This window comes from Salmo trutta, chromosome 24, assembly GCF_901001165.1.
Source record: "Salmo trutta chromosome 24, fSalTru1.1, whole genome shotgun sequence".
NCBI classification, from domain to species: domain Eukaryota; kingdom Metazoa; phylum Chordata; class Actinopteri; order Salmoniformes; family Salmonidae; genus Salmo; species Salmo trutta.
Window position 1 is genome coordinate 39,546,791 of NC_042980.1, and position 13,100 is coordinate 39,559,890.

Consider the following 13,100-nt stretch of genomic DNA (forward strand, 5'->3'; position numbering starts at 1 on the left):
GTAATTCCTTACGCCGATTCTGTTGCAAAATGTTTACAAAATGTTTGCAACAGAAATCGTTTATTCCAAACGGAAAACGTTTTGCAACAAAAAACGAGAGTTATAAACTTTCTTGCCTAAATAAAATATTAGAATCTTTGATTAACTCTCAGCTAAAATCTTTCTTATCTTTGAAAAATATTCTAAATGTACATCAGTCGGGTTTTAGACCAGGTCATAGCACTATCTCTGCTGCATCCCTAGATAATAAATGATGTGGTTAACTGTATGGATAAAAGGCAACATTGTGCTGTCCTCTTCATTGACCAAAGGCTTTCCATAGTGTTGATCACTCACTGCTAATTCAGAGGCTTTCCTCAATTGTAACTGGTTGAAAAATTACCTGACAGATAGAACTCAATGGACATCTACTGATGGTATTAAATCAGGTTTCCTGGATATTAAGAAGTGTGTCCCGCAGGGGTTGATTCTGGGTCCTGTACTTTTTACTGGTTACATTAACAATATCGACTTGTCTGTAAAAAAAAAAACTGTAACCTGCACTTGTATGCCGATGATACTGTTGTGTCTGTTATTGTCCCCATGGTTGACCAGGCTCTATCTGAACTACAGCCTGCCTTCATTGTATTATGATACTGTTGTGTATACTATTGTCCCCATGGTTGACCAGGCTCTATCTGAACTACAGCCTGCCTTCATTGTATTATGATACTGTTGTGTATACTATTGTCCCCATGGTTGACCAGGCTCTATCTGAACTACAGCCTGCCTTCATTGTATTATGATACTGTTGTGTCTGTTATTGTCCCCATGGTTGACCAGGCTCTATCTGAACTACAGCCTGCCTTCATTGTATTATGATACTGTTGTGTCTGTTATTGTCCCCATGGTTGACCAGGCTCTATCTGAACTACAGCCTGCCTTCATTGTGTAACAGAAAAACTTTATTGACCTGAAATTAGTATTGAATACAGGTAAAACTAAGTATAAGTTGTTCTCTAGAGCACTTAAAAGTAACTCTGATGATTTAAGCATATATACTTTGGATGGTGTCAATATTGATCATGTCCCTTCTTACAAATATCTGGGCATCTGGAAAGATGAAAAGCTGTCTTTTAAAAATCATATTGATGAGCTAGTTAAGGATTAGCCCCTTTTTTTCAATTTTCGCCTAAAATGACATACCCAAATCGAACTGCCTGTAGCTCAGGCCCTGAAGCAAGGATATGCATATTCTTGGTACCTTTTGAAAGGAAATACTTTGAAGTTTTTGGAAATGTGAAAGGAATGTAGTAGAATATAACACAATAGATCTGGTAAAAGATAATACAAAGAAAAAACCAACCATTCTTTTGTATTTTTTTGTACCAACATTTTTTAAATGCAAAAGAAAGGCCATAATGTTTTATTCCAGTCCAGGTGCAATTTAGGTGTTGGCCACTAGATGGCATCAGTGTATGTGCAACGTTTTAGACTGATCCAATGAACCATTGCATTTCTGTTCAACATTTTGTAATAAAGACTGCCCAAATGTGCCTAATTTGTTTATTAATAACATTTCATGTTCAAAATTGTGCACTCTCCTCAAACGATAGCATGGTATTCTTTCACTGTAATAGCTACAGTAAATTGGGCAGTGCAGTTAGATTAACAAGATTTTAAGCTTTCTGACTATATCAGATATCTCTAAGTCCTGGGAAATGTTCTTGTTATTAGCCTACATTAGCTCAACTGTCCCGTGGAAGGGACACCGATCCCGAAGAAGATTTATGTTAAGAAGCTGAGAATAAAAATGGGCTTGTTTTTCTAGAAATACATCCTGTCTCGTGCTACATACAGTGGGGGGAAAAAGTATTTGATCCCCTGCTGATTTTGTACATTTGCCCACTGACAAAGAAATTATCAGTCTAACTTTAATGGTAGGTTTATTTGAACAGTGAGAGATAGAATAACAACAAAAAAATCCAGAAAAACGCATGTCAAAAATGTTATAAATTGATTTGCATTTTAATGAGGGAAATAAGTATTTGACCCCTCTGCAAAACATGACTTGGTACTTGGTGGCAAAACCCTTGTTGGCAATCACAGAGGTCAGACGTTTCTTGTAGATGGCCACCAGGTTTGCACACATCTCAGGAGGGATTTTGTCCCACTCCTCTTTGCAGATCTTCTCCAAGTCATTAATGTTTCGAGGCTGACGTTTGGCAACTCGAACCTTCAGCTCCCTCCACAGATTTTCTATGGGATTAAGGTCTGGAGACTGGCTAGGCCACTCCAGGACTTTAATGTGCTTCTTCTTGAGCCACTCCTTTGTTGCCTTGGCCGTGTGTTTTGGGTCATTGTCATGCTGGAATACCCATCCACGACCAATTTTCAATGCCCTGGCTGAGGGAAGGAGGTTCTCACCCAATATTTGACGGTACATGGCCCCGTCCATCGTCCCTTTGATGCGGTGAAGTTGTCCTGTCCCCTTAGCAGAAAAACACCCCCAAAGCATAATGTTTCCAACTCCATGTTTGACGGTGGGGATGGTGTTCTTGGGGTCATAGGCAGCATTCCTCCTCCTCCAAACACGCAGGGGCGGAAATCCCGGGGGGACGGGGGGACACGACCCCCCCATCCTGGGAAAAATATGATCTGTCCCCCCCAATATATCACTGAAACATAACTATGTAATTTAAATAATATTAATAATACGCAATGAAAGCAATTGTGCTGATTATAGACACTTAATAGCGCGTTTTTAAGTTTCAAAAGATTGCGACCCCCCCACCCTTTGCCTCACAATGGTTTGACCCACTGCCAGTTCCTTAGTTGGCAGGGTAACAGAGGGGTCGTATCCACTGTCTGAAAGGCACTCAATGAACGTAACTGACGTGAGGTTAATCCAGTCAATCGCGCACACACACTAGCTGAATATGCAGAGCTAGCGCGCAAATATTAACTATTAAGCTAGCTAGTACCTATTCCATTTATGTGGCCTCGTCAAAGATGGAATCTTTGCTATCGTCAATTTATTCCAAGATCAGCATGCAGATGATGTAAGTTAGTGCTTCAAAGTCCCTGTGATAAGGTTAGCGATAAACTGGAGTCCAAACTGAACAGAACTACTACTCTTCTACCATTGTCTTAAATATATTTAATGCTCTCGTTGCAAAAGCTAAATTGTCGCAAGGGAACTTTTATTTATTTATTTTATTTCACCTTTATTTAACCCGGGTAGCAAAGATCATAGCAAACACCACTGAAACGGAATTGGTGCTCGCTAGCTTTGCAAATTCAGCTATTGTTGGAAGCCAGCCAATATGAAACAAACTATTAAAATTACAAAAGGTTGCAGCATATGTTGTGTAAATGGTGAACTCATACAGCTGTCAACTCTTGTCATTTTAATCCGTTTCACATTTGCTAGCTACCTTTTAGATCGAAGCCCAAATAGAATGATAAAAGATAAGATGATAGAAGCCCATCTCCTACTGTAAATAACCTACACACTGTGTGTGTAGCCAGCCAGCCAGGTAGAAAAATGGCAGAAAAATAAAAGACGGACATCAGAGTATTTTTCAGTACACCAAAACGCAAAGTAAGAACCCTAGTAGCCTAATATCTCAAAGACTAGTTGATAAAATGTTCATAAGAAAGAAATTCAATTCTAATGGAAATGTTTCACAATGATGTCATTAGGCAGAGCAGGCAACAGATGGCACACAGACAGCAGAGTTGGGGACAGATATGCAGGGACAGACTGGCAGAGACAGGGAGTCTCAGGTAAGTTTGTTGAGTCTTTGTTTGGCAACATTATGAAAGGTTCTCCATTTTTTTAACTTGTAAAATAGGAACATAATTGGAAAATGCCATGGATACCCCCACTCTCAACTTAAACTGGTGACTGAACTAAGATTTGTTAAAGGCAATGTGTCACGTCCTGACCAGTAGAGGGTGTAGTTGGGTCAGGACGTGGCAGAAGAGTCTGTGTGTTTTGTGGTTTCATTAATTTTGGCCGTGTGACTTCCAATCAGGCACAGCTGTAGAGGGTTGTGGCTGATTGGGAGTCACACATAAGTGGCCTACTTTGCCTTTTGGGTATGTGGGGAATTGTTGTGTGCACTGCGTTTGGGTGAGCCTGCAACACTGTTGCTGGTGTGAGTATTGTTTGTTGTTTTGTTTGTTTCAAGTGGATGCTCTACTCCTTTTTTGAACATTAAAAATATGAGTATCCACACTTCCGCTGCGCTTTGGTCCTCTTTCACTGAAGACAATCGTGACACAATGGTATTGCTGTTGTGATTAGTTGTGTAGTTTTGGGTGCTGGTAGTTAGGAGTATGGCAAACACCTTATTTCTTTGGTTCCTCAATATACATTTACCATATTACAATGTAGGCTATGTGTTACAGCACTACTTTTGGTGTCCCCCTCAGGAATTGCTCTTGAGAAAATTTCATGTAATTGTCCCCTCCAAAGTTGATATCAGATTTTCGCCCCTGCAAACACGGCGAGTTGAGTTGATGCCAAAGAGCTCCATTTTGGTCTCATCTGACCACATCACTTTCACCCAGTTGTCCTCTGAATCATTCAGATGTTCATTGGCAAACTTCAGACGGGCATGTATATGTGCTTTCTTGAACAGGGGGACCTTGCGGGTGCTGCAGGATTTCAGTCCTTCACGGCGTAGTGTGTTACCAATTGTTTTCTTGGTGACTATGGTCCCAGCTGCCTTGAGATCATTGACAAGATCCTCCTGTGTAGTTCTGGGCTGATTCCTCACCGTTCTCATGATCATTGCAACCCCACGAGGTGAGATCTTGCATGGAGCCCCAGGCCGAGGGAGATTGACGGTTCTTTTGTGTTTCTTCCATTTGCGAATAATCGTACCAACTGTTATCACCTTCTCACCAAGCTGCTTGGCGATGGTCTTGTAGCCCATTCCAGCCTTGTGTAGGTCTACAATCTTGTCCCTGACATCCTTGGAGAGCTCTTTGGTCTTGGCCATGGTGGAGAGTTTGGAATCTGATTGATTGCTTCTGTGGACAGATGTCTTTTATACAGGTAACAAACTGAGATTAGGAGCACTCCCTTTAAGAGTGTGCTCCTAATCTCAGCTCGTTACCTGTATAAAAGACACCTGGGAGCCAGAAATCTTTCTGATTGAGAGGGGGTCAACTACTTATTTCCCTCATTAAAATGCAAATCAATTTATAACATTTTTGACATGCGTTTTTCTGGATTTTTGTTGTTGTTATTCTGTCTCTCACTGTTCAAATAAACCTACCATTAAAATTATAGACTGATCATTTCTTTGTCAGTGGGCAAACGTACAAAATCAGCAGGGGATCAAATACTTTTTTCCCTCACTATAGTAGAAAGCAGATTATTCAGTCGACATTCCTGTCGGTCCTAGACTAAGGAAGTGGCAGCTGCGTTCATATAGGTGATGTCGCATCACCTATATGAACGCAGCTGCCACTTCCTTAAAGCCATTAGATGCAGTTTATCATAGCGCACTGTGCTTTAGTACGAGCAACAATTTGAATACTCATCACTGCATTCTCTACCAGAAAGTTGGTTGGCCCTCTTTGATGTCACATAGGTTGATATATTGCTATGTTCTCATGTATCAAGCCCTTTTACAAAAAGTCCCACTGTACCTAACATCATTACTCAACTTTAGACATCTCTAGAAAATCCTTTGGTCTCTACTGAGTTAGGTAAATCAGCTTTCAGTTTTCCTCCACCTTATTTGTGGAACAATCTTCAAAATGTTCTTAAATGTGATGTTCTGGTGCCTTTAGGGTAATTCAGAAAGACGATTGAGGACCTTATTACTGATGAATGTGTTTGTTTTTTATGACCGTGTTATTCTTTCTTTCTGCTTGCATTTTGTAGTTAGATTTTTGTATTTTTTGTAATTTAAGTAATTCAGGGCTCATCTGTAAAAGAGATCTTGGTCTCAGTATGACTCCCTGATCATATAAAGGTTAAAAAAATTAAAAGGTCCCTCCCGCTTTTTTTCCTCTTGCTTCCGTTTGGTTCTTAGATGGTAAACGGTTTCCGTTGCGAGACGTAATAAACACACCCCAGGTGCCTGCGGTTTGGTTTACCTGAGTGAGGTGCGCTTGGAGCACCAATATTGGACATTTGACACCTGAGAGGACTGCAACACTATTTCTGTGGGTGATTGAAAAGGGGACATCGACAATGATACTATTTTTCATACTCGCAGGTATGTGTAGCCATCTCGATTTCTTTTGTAATCTTTCAGTTATTAATTCCAAAACGGTCAACACCTTTTCCCCCAGACTACTGTAGGGGGGAAGTCACTGGCAATCAAATCATATGGATAGATTTACTACATTACAGCTGCTTTGCTTCGTCTATCCCTATCTTGTGTCATGTTGCAGTTTCAACACCCTGGTTAATCATTAAACCACATGAAAAGATAATAAAAATATTCTCTCCCGGAACTAAGGGAAGAAATGTGCCATTTATTACATTTTCTACATTTGCTATATCATGTATTTGATGGATTTAGGACGTTTGTTGTTCGTGTCCTGTGCTTGAAGGAGATTGTTTTGTTAGGGGTATTTTACTTTGAATAGGCCTAGTATGTCACGATTCAGTGTGTTGAATCAACGGCAAACATAATCACTTCCCCAAACCTGTCTAAGATATTTCCACTTTTGCTTGACAGGCTGTAGGTTCATCTTTAACTAGCAACTGTTTTTTTTTTAAATGTCATAATTTATGAGTTCAGTATATTCTTGTCCAGTGTGTGTAATTCTTTGTCCGAATTTTACATTTCAAAATTCCATAGGCCTATACAATGATATGCAACTGGTATACAATACATTTGAAAGTGATTTAGAGAAATATGTGAGTATTGAGATGAATAGAATACATCTGATTTCTTTTTTAGTTTTTTCCTCTGCCAGAGGCCTACAGGTGACCATTGGACAACCTACATATGAGGTTGCGCGAGGCGATGATGTCACCCTGGTGTGTAGTTTCATTCGTGCTGTACAATCCAACCCCTCCACATTGGTTATCATCACATGGTCCATGGAGGCTGATAGCCCTGTTGATCCGAAGGTCAGTCAGAAGACAAGCGATGGCTCCATTTGATAAATGTAAAAGCTTTGCTACTATTGTTTCTACTGTTCTACTGTTTCTCGACAGACAGAAACACAAAGTTAAATGCTGAAATAAAGATCATTAGAAGGACAACAGATGGGTCAAGTAGAAGGTTTTCAGGTGCACATGATAAGCTAATATCGCCCTTAGACTAAATACAGCCGACTTTTATTTAATCATTATTTTGAGAAGGAGTCATGCTGAGACCACAGTCTCTTTTAAAGACGAGCCTTATAAAAGAATATACACATCAATACACAACTAAAATCAAAACTGACATACAAAACACAAACATAGAAAACAAACATTCTTCAGTAAAAAGGTCCTCAATCAGCCGTCTGAATGGCCCTAGAGGCACCAAATCATCACATTTTAGAGAGTTTTGGAAATTATATCACAAGTAAGGTGCAAAAAAAACAACTAAAAGCAGATTTAGCTAACTCAGTGAAGATGGAAGGGAGCTTTAGAATTAGCCACCCCTGAGACCGGGTCTGGTAACCCGTACGTCTATAGGTTAATAATGAAGTAAGGTACGGCAGAAGTTTGTGTAAGAGGGCTTTATAAACAAAAAGAGTGCAATGCATTAATCTACAAGACTTCAAAGAGGACCAGCCTACTTTCTGATACAGAATGCAGTGATGTGTACTGAACCAATCGCCCGTAATAAAGCATAGTGTTCTATGATAAACTGCTGCCAATGGATTCAATACAATGGCAGCTGCATGCATATAGACGATATCGCCAAAATCTATAACCGGCATGAATGTTGACTAAATTATTTGTTTTCTGCCATGTAAGGAAAGGCATGCTCTATTCCAGCCTGGTCTCATAAACTAGACGTAACATTGTAAACTAAAATCTGTCACTCAGATTAGAGTGATATGTTACGTTTGGTATGGTTAAATAAGACAGAAGGTTACTTAAGGCAAACTTGAAAGGAGGATGGGTGTTTGGTTGGGGTGGATAGGTGGACGTGTAACGTGAACGTCTAGCAACCCAAAGGTAGTGTGTTTGAATCTCATAATGGACAACTTAAGCATTTTAGTAACTTTGCAACTACTTCCTACTTTTAAGCTACTTTGCAACTACTTAGCATGTTAACTAACCCTTTAACCTAACCCCTACCCTTTAGCCGAACTAACGTTAGCCCCCTAGCTAACATTAGCATTAGCCACCTAGCCACCTAACTAACGTTAGCCACAACAAATTGCATTTTGTAACATATCATATGAAATGGATGATGGACATCCACTAATTAGTACATACCATACAAAAAGTAGCGTATTTTACTCATTTGTGTCCCGGATTTACATTTACTATGTTACGTCTAGCCCATGTTACCTATTCCTATAAAGGAAGCCCTTTTGACCACTGAGTGTGTGCATTGCAGTGTGTAGGCTATGTGCAGAATGTGTTCAGTATTTTGTGTCTCCCTGATTCGTGTAGATTATTATTGCCACATTCTACTCTATCAACAATCAAGTGGACATCAAGCCTTCCTATAAGGAGCGAGCAGTGATAACCCATGACATCACTGGAGGGCAGAGCACCCTGACCCTCAGCAAGGTGTCCATGCAGGAGAACAGGCTGTGGCAGTGCAGGGTGCAGATCCCTGGAGACGAGGAGGGGACGCCTTCCGCCACCACTGAACTAGTGGTTCTTGGTAAGACAGTGGTAGATGTTGACCTGTAGTCCATGTAGACAAATAGTAGTAATATAGTTTGAAGTCTGGTGTAGGTGAAAAGGTTTCATCTGTTTAAAGATGGAACAGATAACTTCAATTCTGTGTCTTGCCATGTCAAAGGAAAAGGAAAATACTGCTTAGATGTTCTCAAAGTTTCCTTCAGCAAGATGGCTCTCTAGGGTGTTCGTTAGGACTCCACTGCCCTCTACTGGACTACTTATTTTTTTTTAAACACAATATGATGGGACGTCTGCTTCCCTCTCCAGTGGCTCCCTCTGTGCCCGTCGTCAGAGTGCAGGGCGAAGCAGAGTACTGGAACAACATCAACCTGACATGTGTGTCTGAGGAGGGCTCCCCCGCCCCGACCTATAGCTGGAAAACAAACGATGTCAGGAATACTCCCAGAGTATTCCCACCGAGGACCACTGATAGTATGTTTTGTGTGTTTGTGTGTGTTTGGTGTTCATCTTTACTTCAAGCAAGCCATAGAATAATGGCAGGGCCGCAGAGGTTATTACCAAAACTTCCTAATTTGTTTATCAGTATGTACGTGCAGCTCTCCTCTCTGAATTTTAACTTCCTGATTCCTCCATTCTTTCAGAGAATGGTGTTCTATCTCTGTTTAATATCTCCATGGAGACTTCCGGTTTCTTCATCTGCACCGCGACCAACCAGGTCCGCTCTGCCAGCTCAAACTTCACCCTCACTGTTATGCCCCGTGAGTATTGAGTATACCCTGTGAGTATTGAGTATACCCTGTGAGTATTGAGTATACCCTGTGAGTATTGAGTATACCCTGTGAGTATTGGGTATACCCTGTAAGTATTGAGTATACCCTGTGAGTATTGAGTATTGCGCTTGCTATTTGTTTGGAGGTGAAATGGGGAAGGTATAGCGATGACTGAATCAAGGCATCTGCAACTCAAGTCACATTTATCAACAAGACTCCCAGGCTTGCCATCAAACTCCTTTTTCCTCATCCCTCTCTCTTCTTATTTTCCACCTCCTCCTGTTGTGACACTCTACCGCGTCCCTCTTTAGCCTCCATGAAGATCGGGTCCACAGCAGCCATCATTGGAGGGGTCGTAGCTGGGGTCCTGGTCCTGGGGATTGTCATATACTGCTGCAGGAAGAAGAGGAACAAATCTAAACAGGAGAATGTTCAAGGGTAAATAGCTGTTCTGCTCTTCTTTTTGGGTCAGGACGGTGTTGTGGACTTTTGGGTGAGGGGTTTGTTGTGGTTGAAAGGATGAGGTTGGCCTGTTCTAGTTTCTGTACTTTTTTGTTGTTGTGTTTCTTTGTCTCTCTCTCTCTCATGTCTCTCGCTCATGTCTCTCGCTCATGTCTCTCGCTCATGTCTCTCGCTCATGTCTCTCTCTCTCTCGCTCATGTCTCTCTCGCTCATGTCTCTCGCTCATGTCTCTCTCTCCCTGTCGACTCTCTCACATCTCCCTGTCATCTCTCTCTCTCTCTCTCTCTCTCTCTCTCTCTCTCTCTCTCTTTCATGTCTTCCTGTTGTTTCGCTCTCGCTCTGTCTGTCTGTCTGTCTTTCTGTCTCTGTCGGTCGCTCTTTTTGTCTCTGTCTGTCGGTCTGTCGGTCTGTCGGTCTGTCGGTCTGTCTGTCTGTCTGTCTGTCTGTCTGTCTGTCTGTCTGTCTGTCTGTCTGTCTGTCTGTCTGTCTGTCTGTCTGTCTGTCTGTCTGTCTGTCTGTCTGTCTGTCTCTGTCTGTTTCTCTGTCTCTGTCTCTGTCTGTCTCTGTCTCTGTCCCTGTCTCTGTCCCTGTCTCTGTCTCTGTCCCTGTCTCTGTCTCTGTCTGTTTCTCTTTCTCACTCTGTCTGTCTGTCTGTCTGTCTGTCTGTCTGTCTGTCTGTCTGTCTGTCTGTCTGTCTGTCTGTCTCGCTCTCTCTCTCTATCTCTCTCTCTCTCATGTCTGTCGTCTCTCTCTCTCATGTCTGTCGTCTCTCTCTCTCTCTCTCTCTCTCTCTCTCTCTCTCTCATGTCTGTCTCTCTCTCTCTCTCTCTCTCTCTCTCTCTCTCTCTCTCTCTCATGGCTGCCTGTCGTCTCTGTCTCTCAGAGTTCCAGAAGCGGTGAAGTTCCAAGACACACCCACACTCAAAGTTGGGGCAGGTTACCGGGACGACATTCCGGAAGACAGGACTGAGGGGAGCATCGTGCTGCATGACCAATACGAGACGAAAGGGGAGATGGAGCCCGATGACCAAAGTGTTAGAACAGATTGCAGTGATGGCCGTAAGGAGAAGTCTGATGACAACCGCAACAACTATGGAGATCAGCACGATCGCTATGGTGGCAGCCGCGATCGCCTCGACGACCAGCACGATCGCTATGGTGGCAGCCGTGATCGCCTTGACGACCAGCGTGTTCGATATGGTGGCAGCCGTGATCGCCTTGACGACCCACCTGTTCGCTTTAGTGGCAGCCGTGATCGCCTTGACAACCCGCCCGTTCGCTATGGTGGCAGCCGTGATCGTCTTGACGACCCGCCTGCTGTTCGCTATGGTGGCAGTCGTGATCGCCTTGACGACCCGCCTGTTCGCTATGGTGGCAGCCGTGACCGCCTTGACGACCCGCCTGTTCGCTATGGTGGCAGCCGTGATCGTCTTGACGACCCGCCTGCTGTTCGCTATGGTGGCAGCCGTGACCGCCTTGACGACCCGCCTGTTCGCTATGGTGGCAGCCGTGACCGCCTTGACGACCCGCCTGTTGTTCGCCATGGTGGCAGCCGTGATCGCCTCGACGACCCGCCTGTTGTTCGCCATGGTGGCAGCCGTGACCGCCTTGACGACCAGCATGATCGGTACAATGACCAGTATGACGAATCATAAGATTACCAACATGTCCTCACACTATTTCCAGGTTGTCCAAGGGAATTACAGCCATCCTCCCCAATGCTAATCTGCTGGTACAGGAAGCCTACTTCAGTAGTATCCAATGCTGGTGCACTACCCTATAATCTCCCCTTTGATTCGAATGCCTCACAAACAATCATTAATGTTCTGCTATTTCCAGGCTGTTGCTAACTGCCCAAGGTGCTCAGTGATTTGGACATTTACTCAATCAAAATAATACCAGATCCTGGTGCACGTGATAACTGGAATTTGGAAAATACAAAAATTATTTTATTTGATAAACAAACTAGGCCTAGACTTGGTCTTGGTATTTGATTAGCATCCCCATTAACTCTTGCAAAAGCAGCAGCTACTCTTCCTGGGGTTCACACAAAACATTAAACATAATACAGAACATTAATAGACAAGTACAGCTCAAGGACAGAAGTTAATTTGACAAGAACAGCTCAAAGAAAGAAGATAATATGATGAGATGAGACCAAATTCCAAACTGAAACATGGCCGATGGGTCACTTCTACACGGCCCTGTAAAGAGCTGAAAGGACTGGATCAAGATCTGTGTCTAGGTGGTGAAGGCCTCTCTTCAACAGCTACTGTGTCTTAGTCTCCTACATGAGGCTAACAGAAAGCTATTACCATGCTATTCAGAAGAACTCCTTTCAGATCTTTCAGGGAGGTTGATGAATTACCTTGTGGTTGGTGTGAACCAACTGGACCTAAATCAAATTTGACCATGAAAACAAGTGCCCTTGGGTTGTATGACCCCATGTGGTCAATATCTGTTGAGTATGTTGACCCCATGTGGTCAATATCTGTTGAGTATGTTGACCCCATGTGGTCAATATCTGTTGAGTATGTTGACCCCATGTGGTCAATATCTGTTGAGTATGTTGACCCCATGTGGTCAATATCTGTTGAGTATGTTGACCCCATGTGGTCAATATCTGTTGAGTATGTTGACCCCATGTGGTCAATATCTGTTGAGTATGTTGACCCCATGTGGTCAATATCTGTTGAGTATGTTGACCCCATGTGGTCAATATCTGTTGAGTATGTTGACCCCATGTGGTCAATATCTGTTGAGTATGTGTGTAATTATGGAATTGTTTTGGCCCTGTGTTACATCTTTTAATTAGGCTACATCAGGCTACATCAAATCATTTTTTTTATAACGCACTGATTTCCTGTTTTATTTGCTAGTAATTACTCTAATCAATAAATGAACTGTATGGTGTATGGCAATGAAGAAAATTATGTAATTATGACATTTTTATTAATTTAAATTAATCATATATATATATATATATATATAAACAAGATAATAAAGGGAAGAAGTGGAAGAAAAACTGAACTAAAGTCTCAGGATTATTTTTGTTTCATTTCTTTATTACACAGGATCACGCCCGTTTTATTAAT

General features: G+C 42.2%; 1 protein-coding gene across 1 annotated transcript; it reads left to right on the plus strand.

Moving 5' to 3' along the window:
* Positions 1–6,061: 6,061 nt before the first annotated feature.
* Positions 6,062–12,988, plus strand: LOC115161287 (cell surface A33 antigen). Its single transcript, XM_029712143.1, has 7 exons — positions 6,062–6,221; positions 6,915–7,087; positions 8,576–8,792; positions 9,080–9,244; positions 9,415–9,531; positions 9,855–9,981; positions 10,889–12,988. Exons 1-7 carry the CDS (start codon positions 6,197–6,199, stop codon positions 11,658–11,660), a joined length of 1,596 nt encoding a protein of 531 aa, XP_029568003.1. The 5' UTR covers positions 6,062–6,196; the 3' UTR covers positions 11,661–12,988.
* The last annotated feature ends 112 nt before the right edge of the window (positions 12,989–13,100 follow it).

Coding starts and splice junctions, on each gene's coding strand:
- LOC115161287 (XM_029712143.1), top strand. CDS start 6,197: ATGATACTATTTTTCATACTCGCAG. Junction 9,245..9,414: donor CCCACCGAGGACCACTGATA/GTATGTTTTGTG, acceptor CCATTCTTTCAG/AGAATGGTGTTCTATCTCTG. Junction 9,532..9,854: donor CACCCTCACTGTTATGCCCC/GTGAGTATTGAG, acceptor GTCCCTCTTTAG/CCTCCATGAAGATCGGGTCC.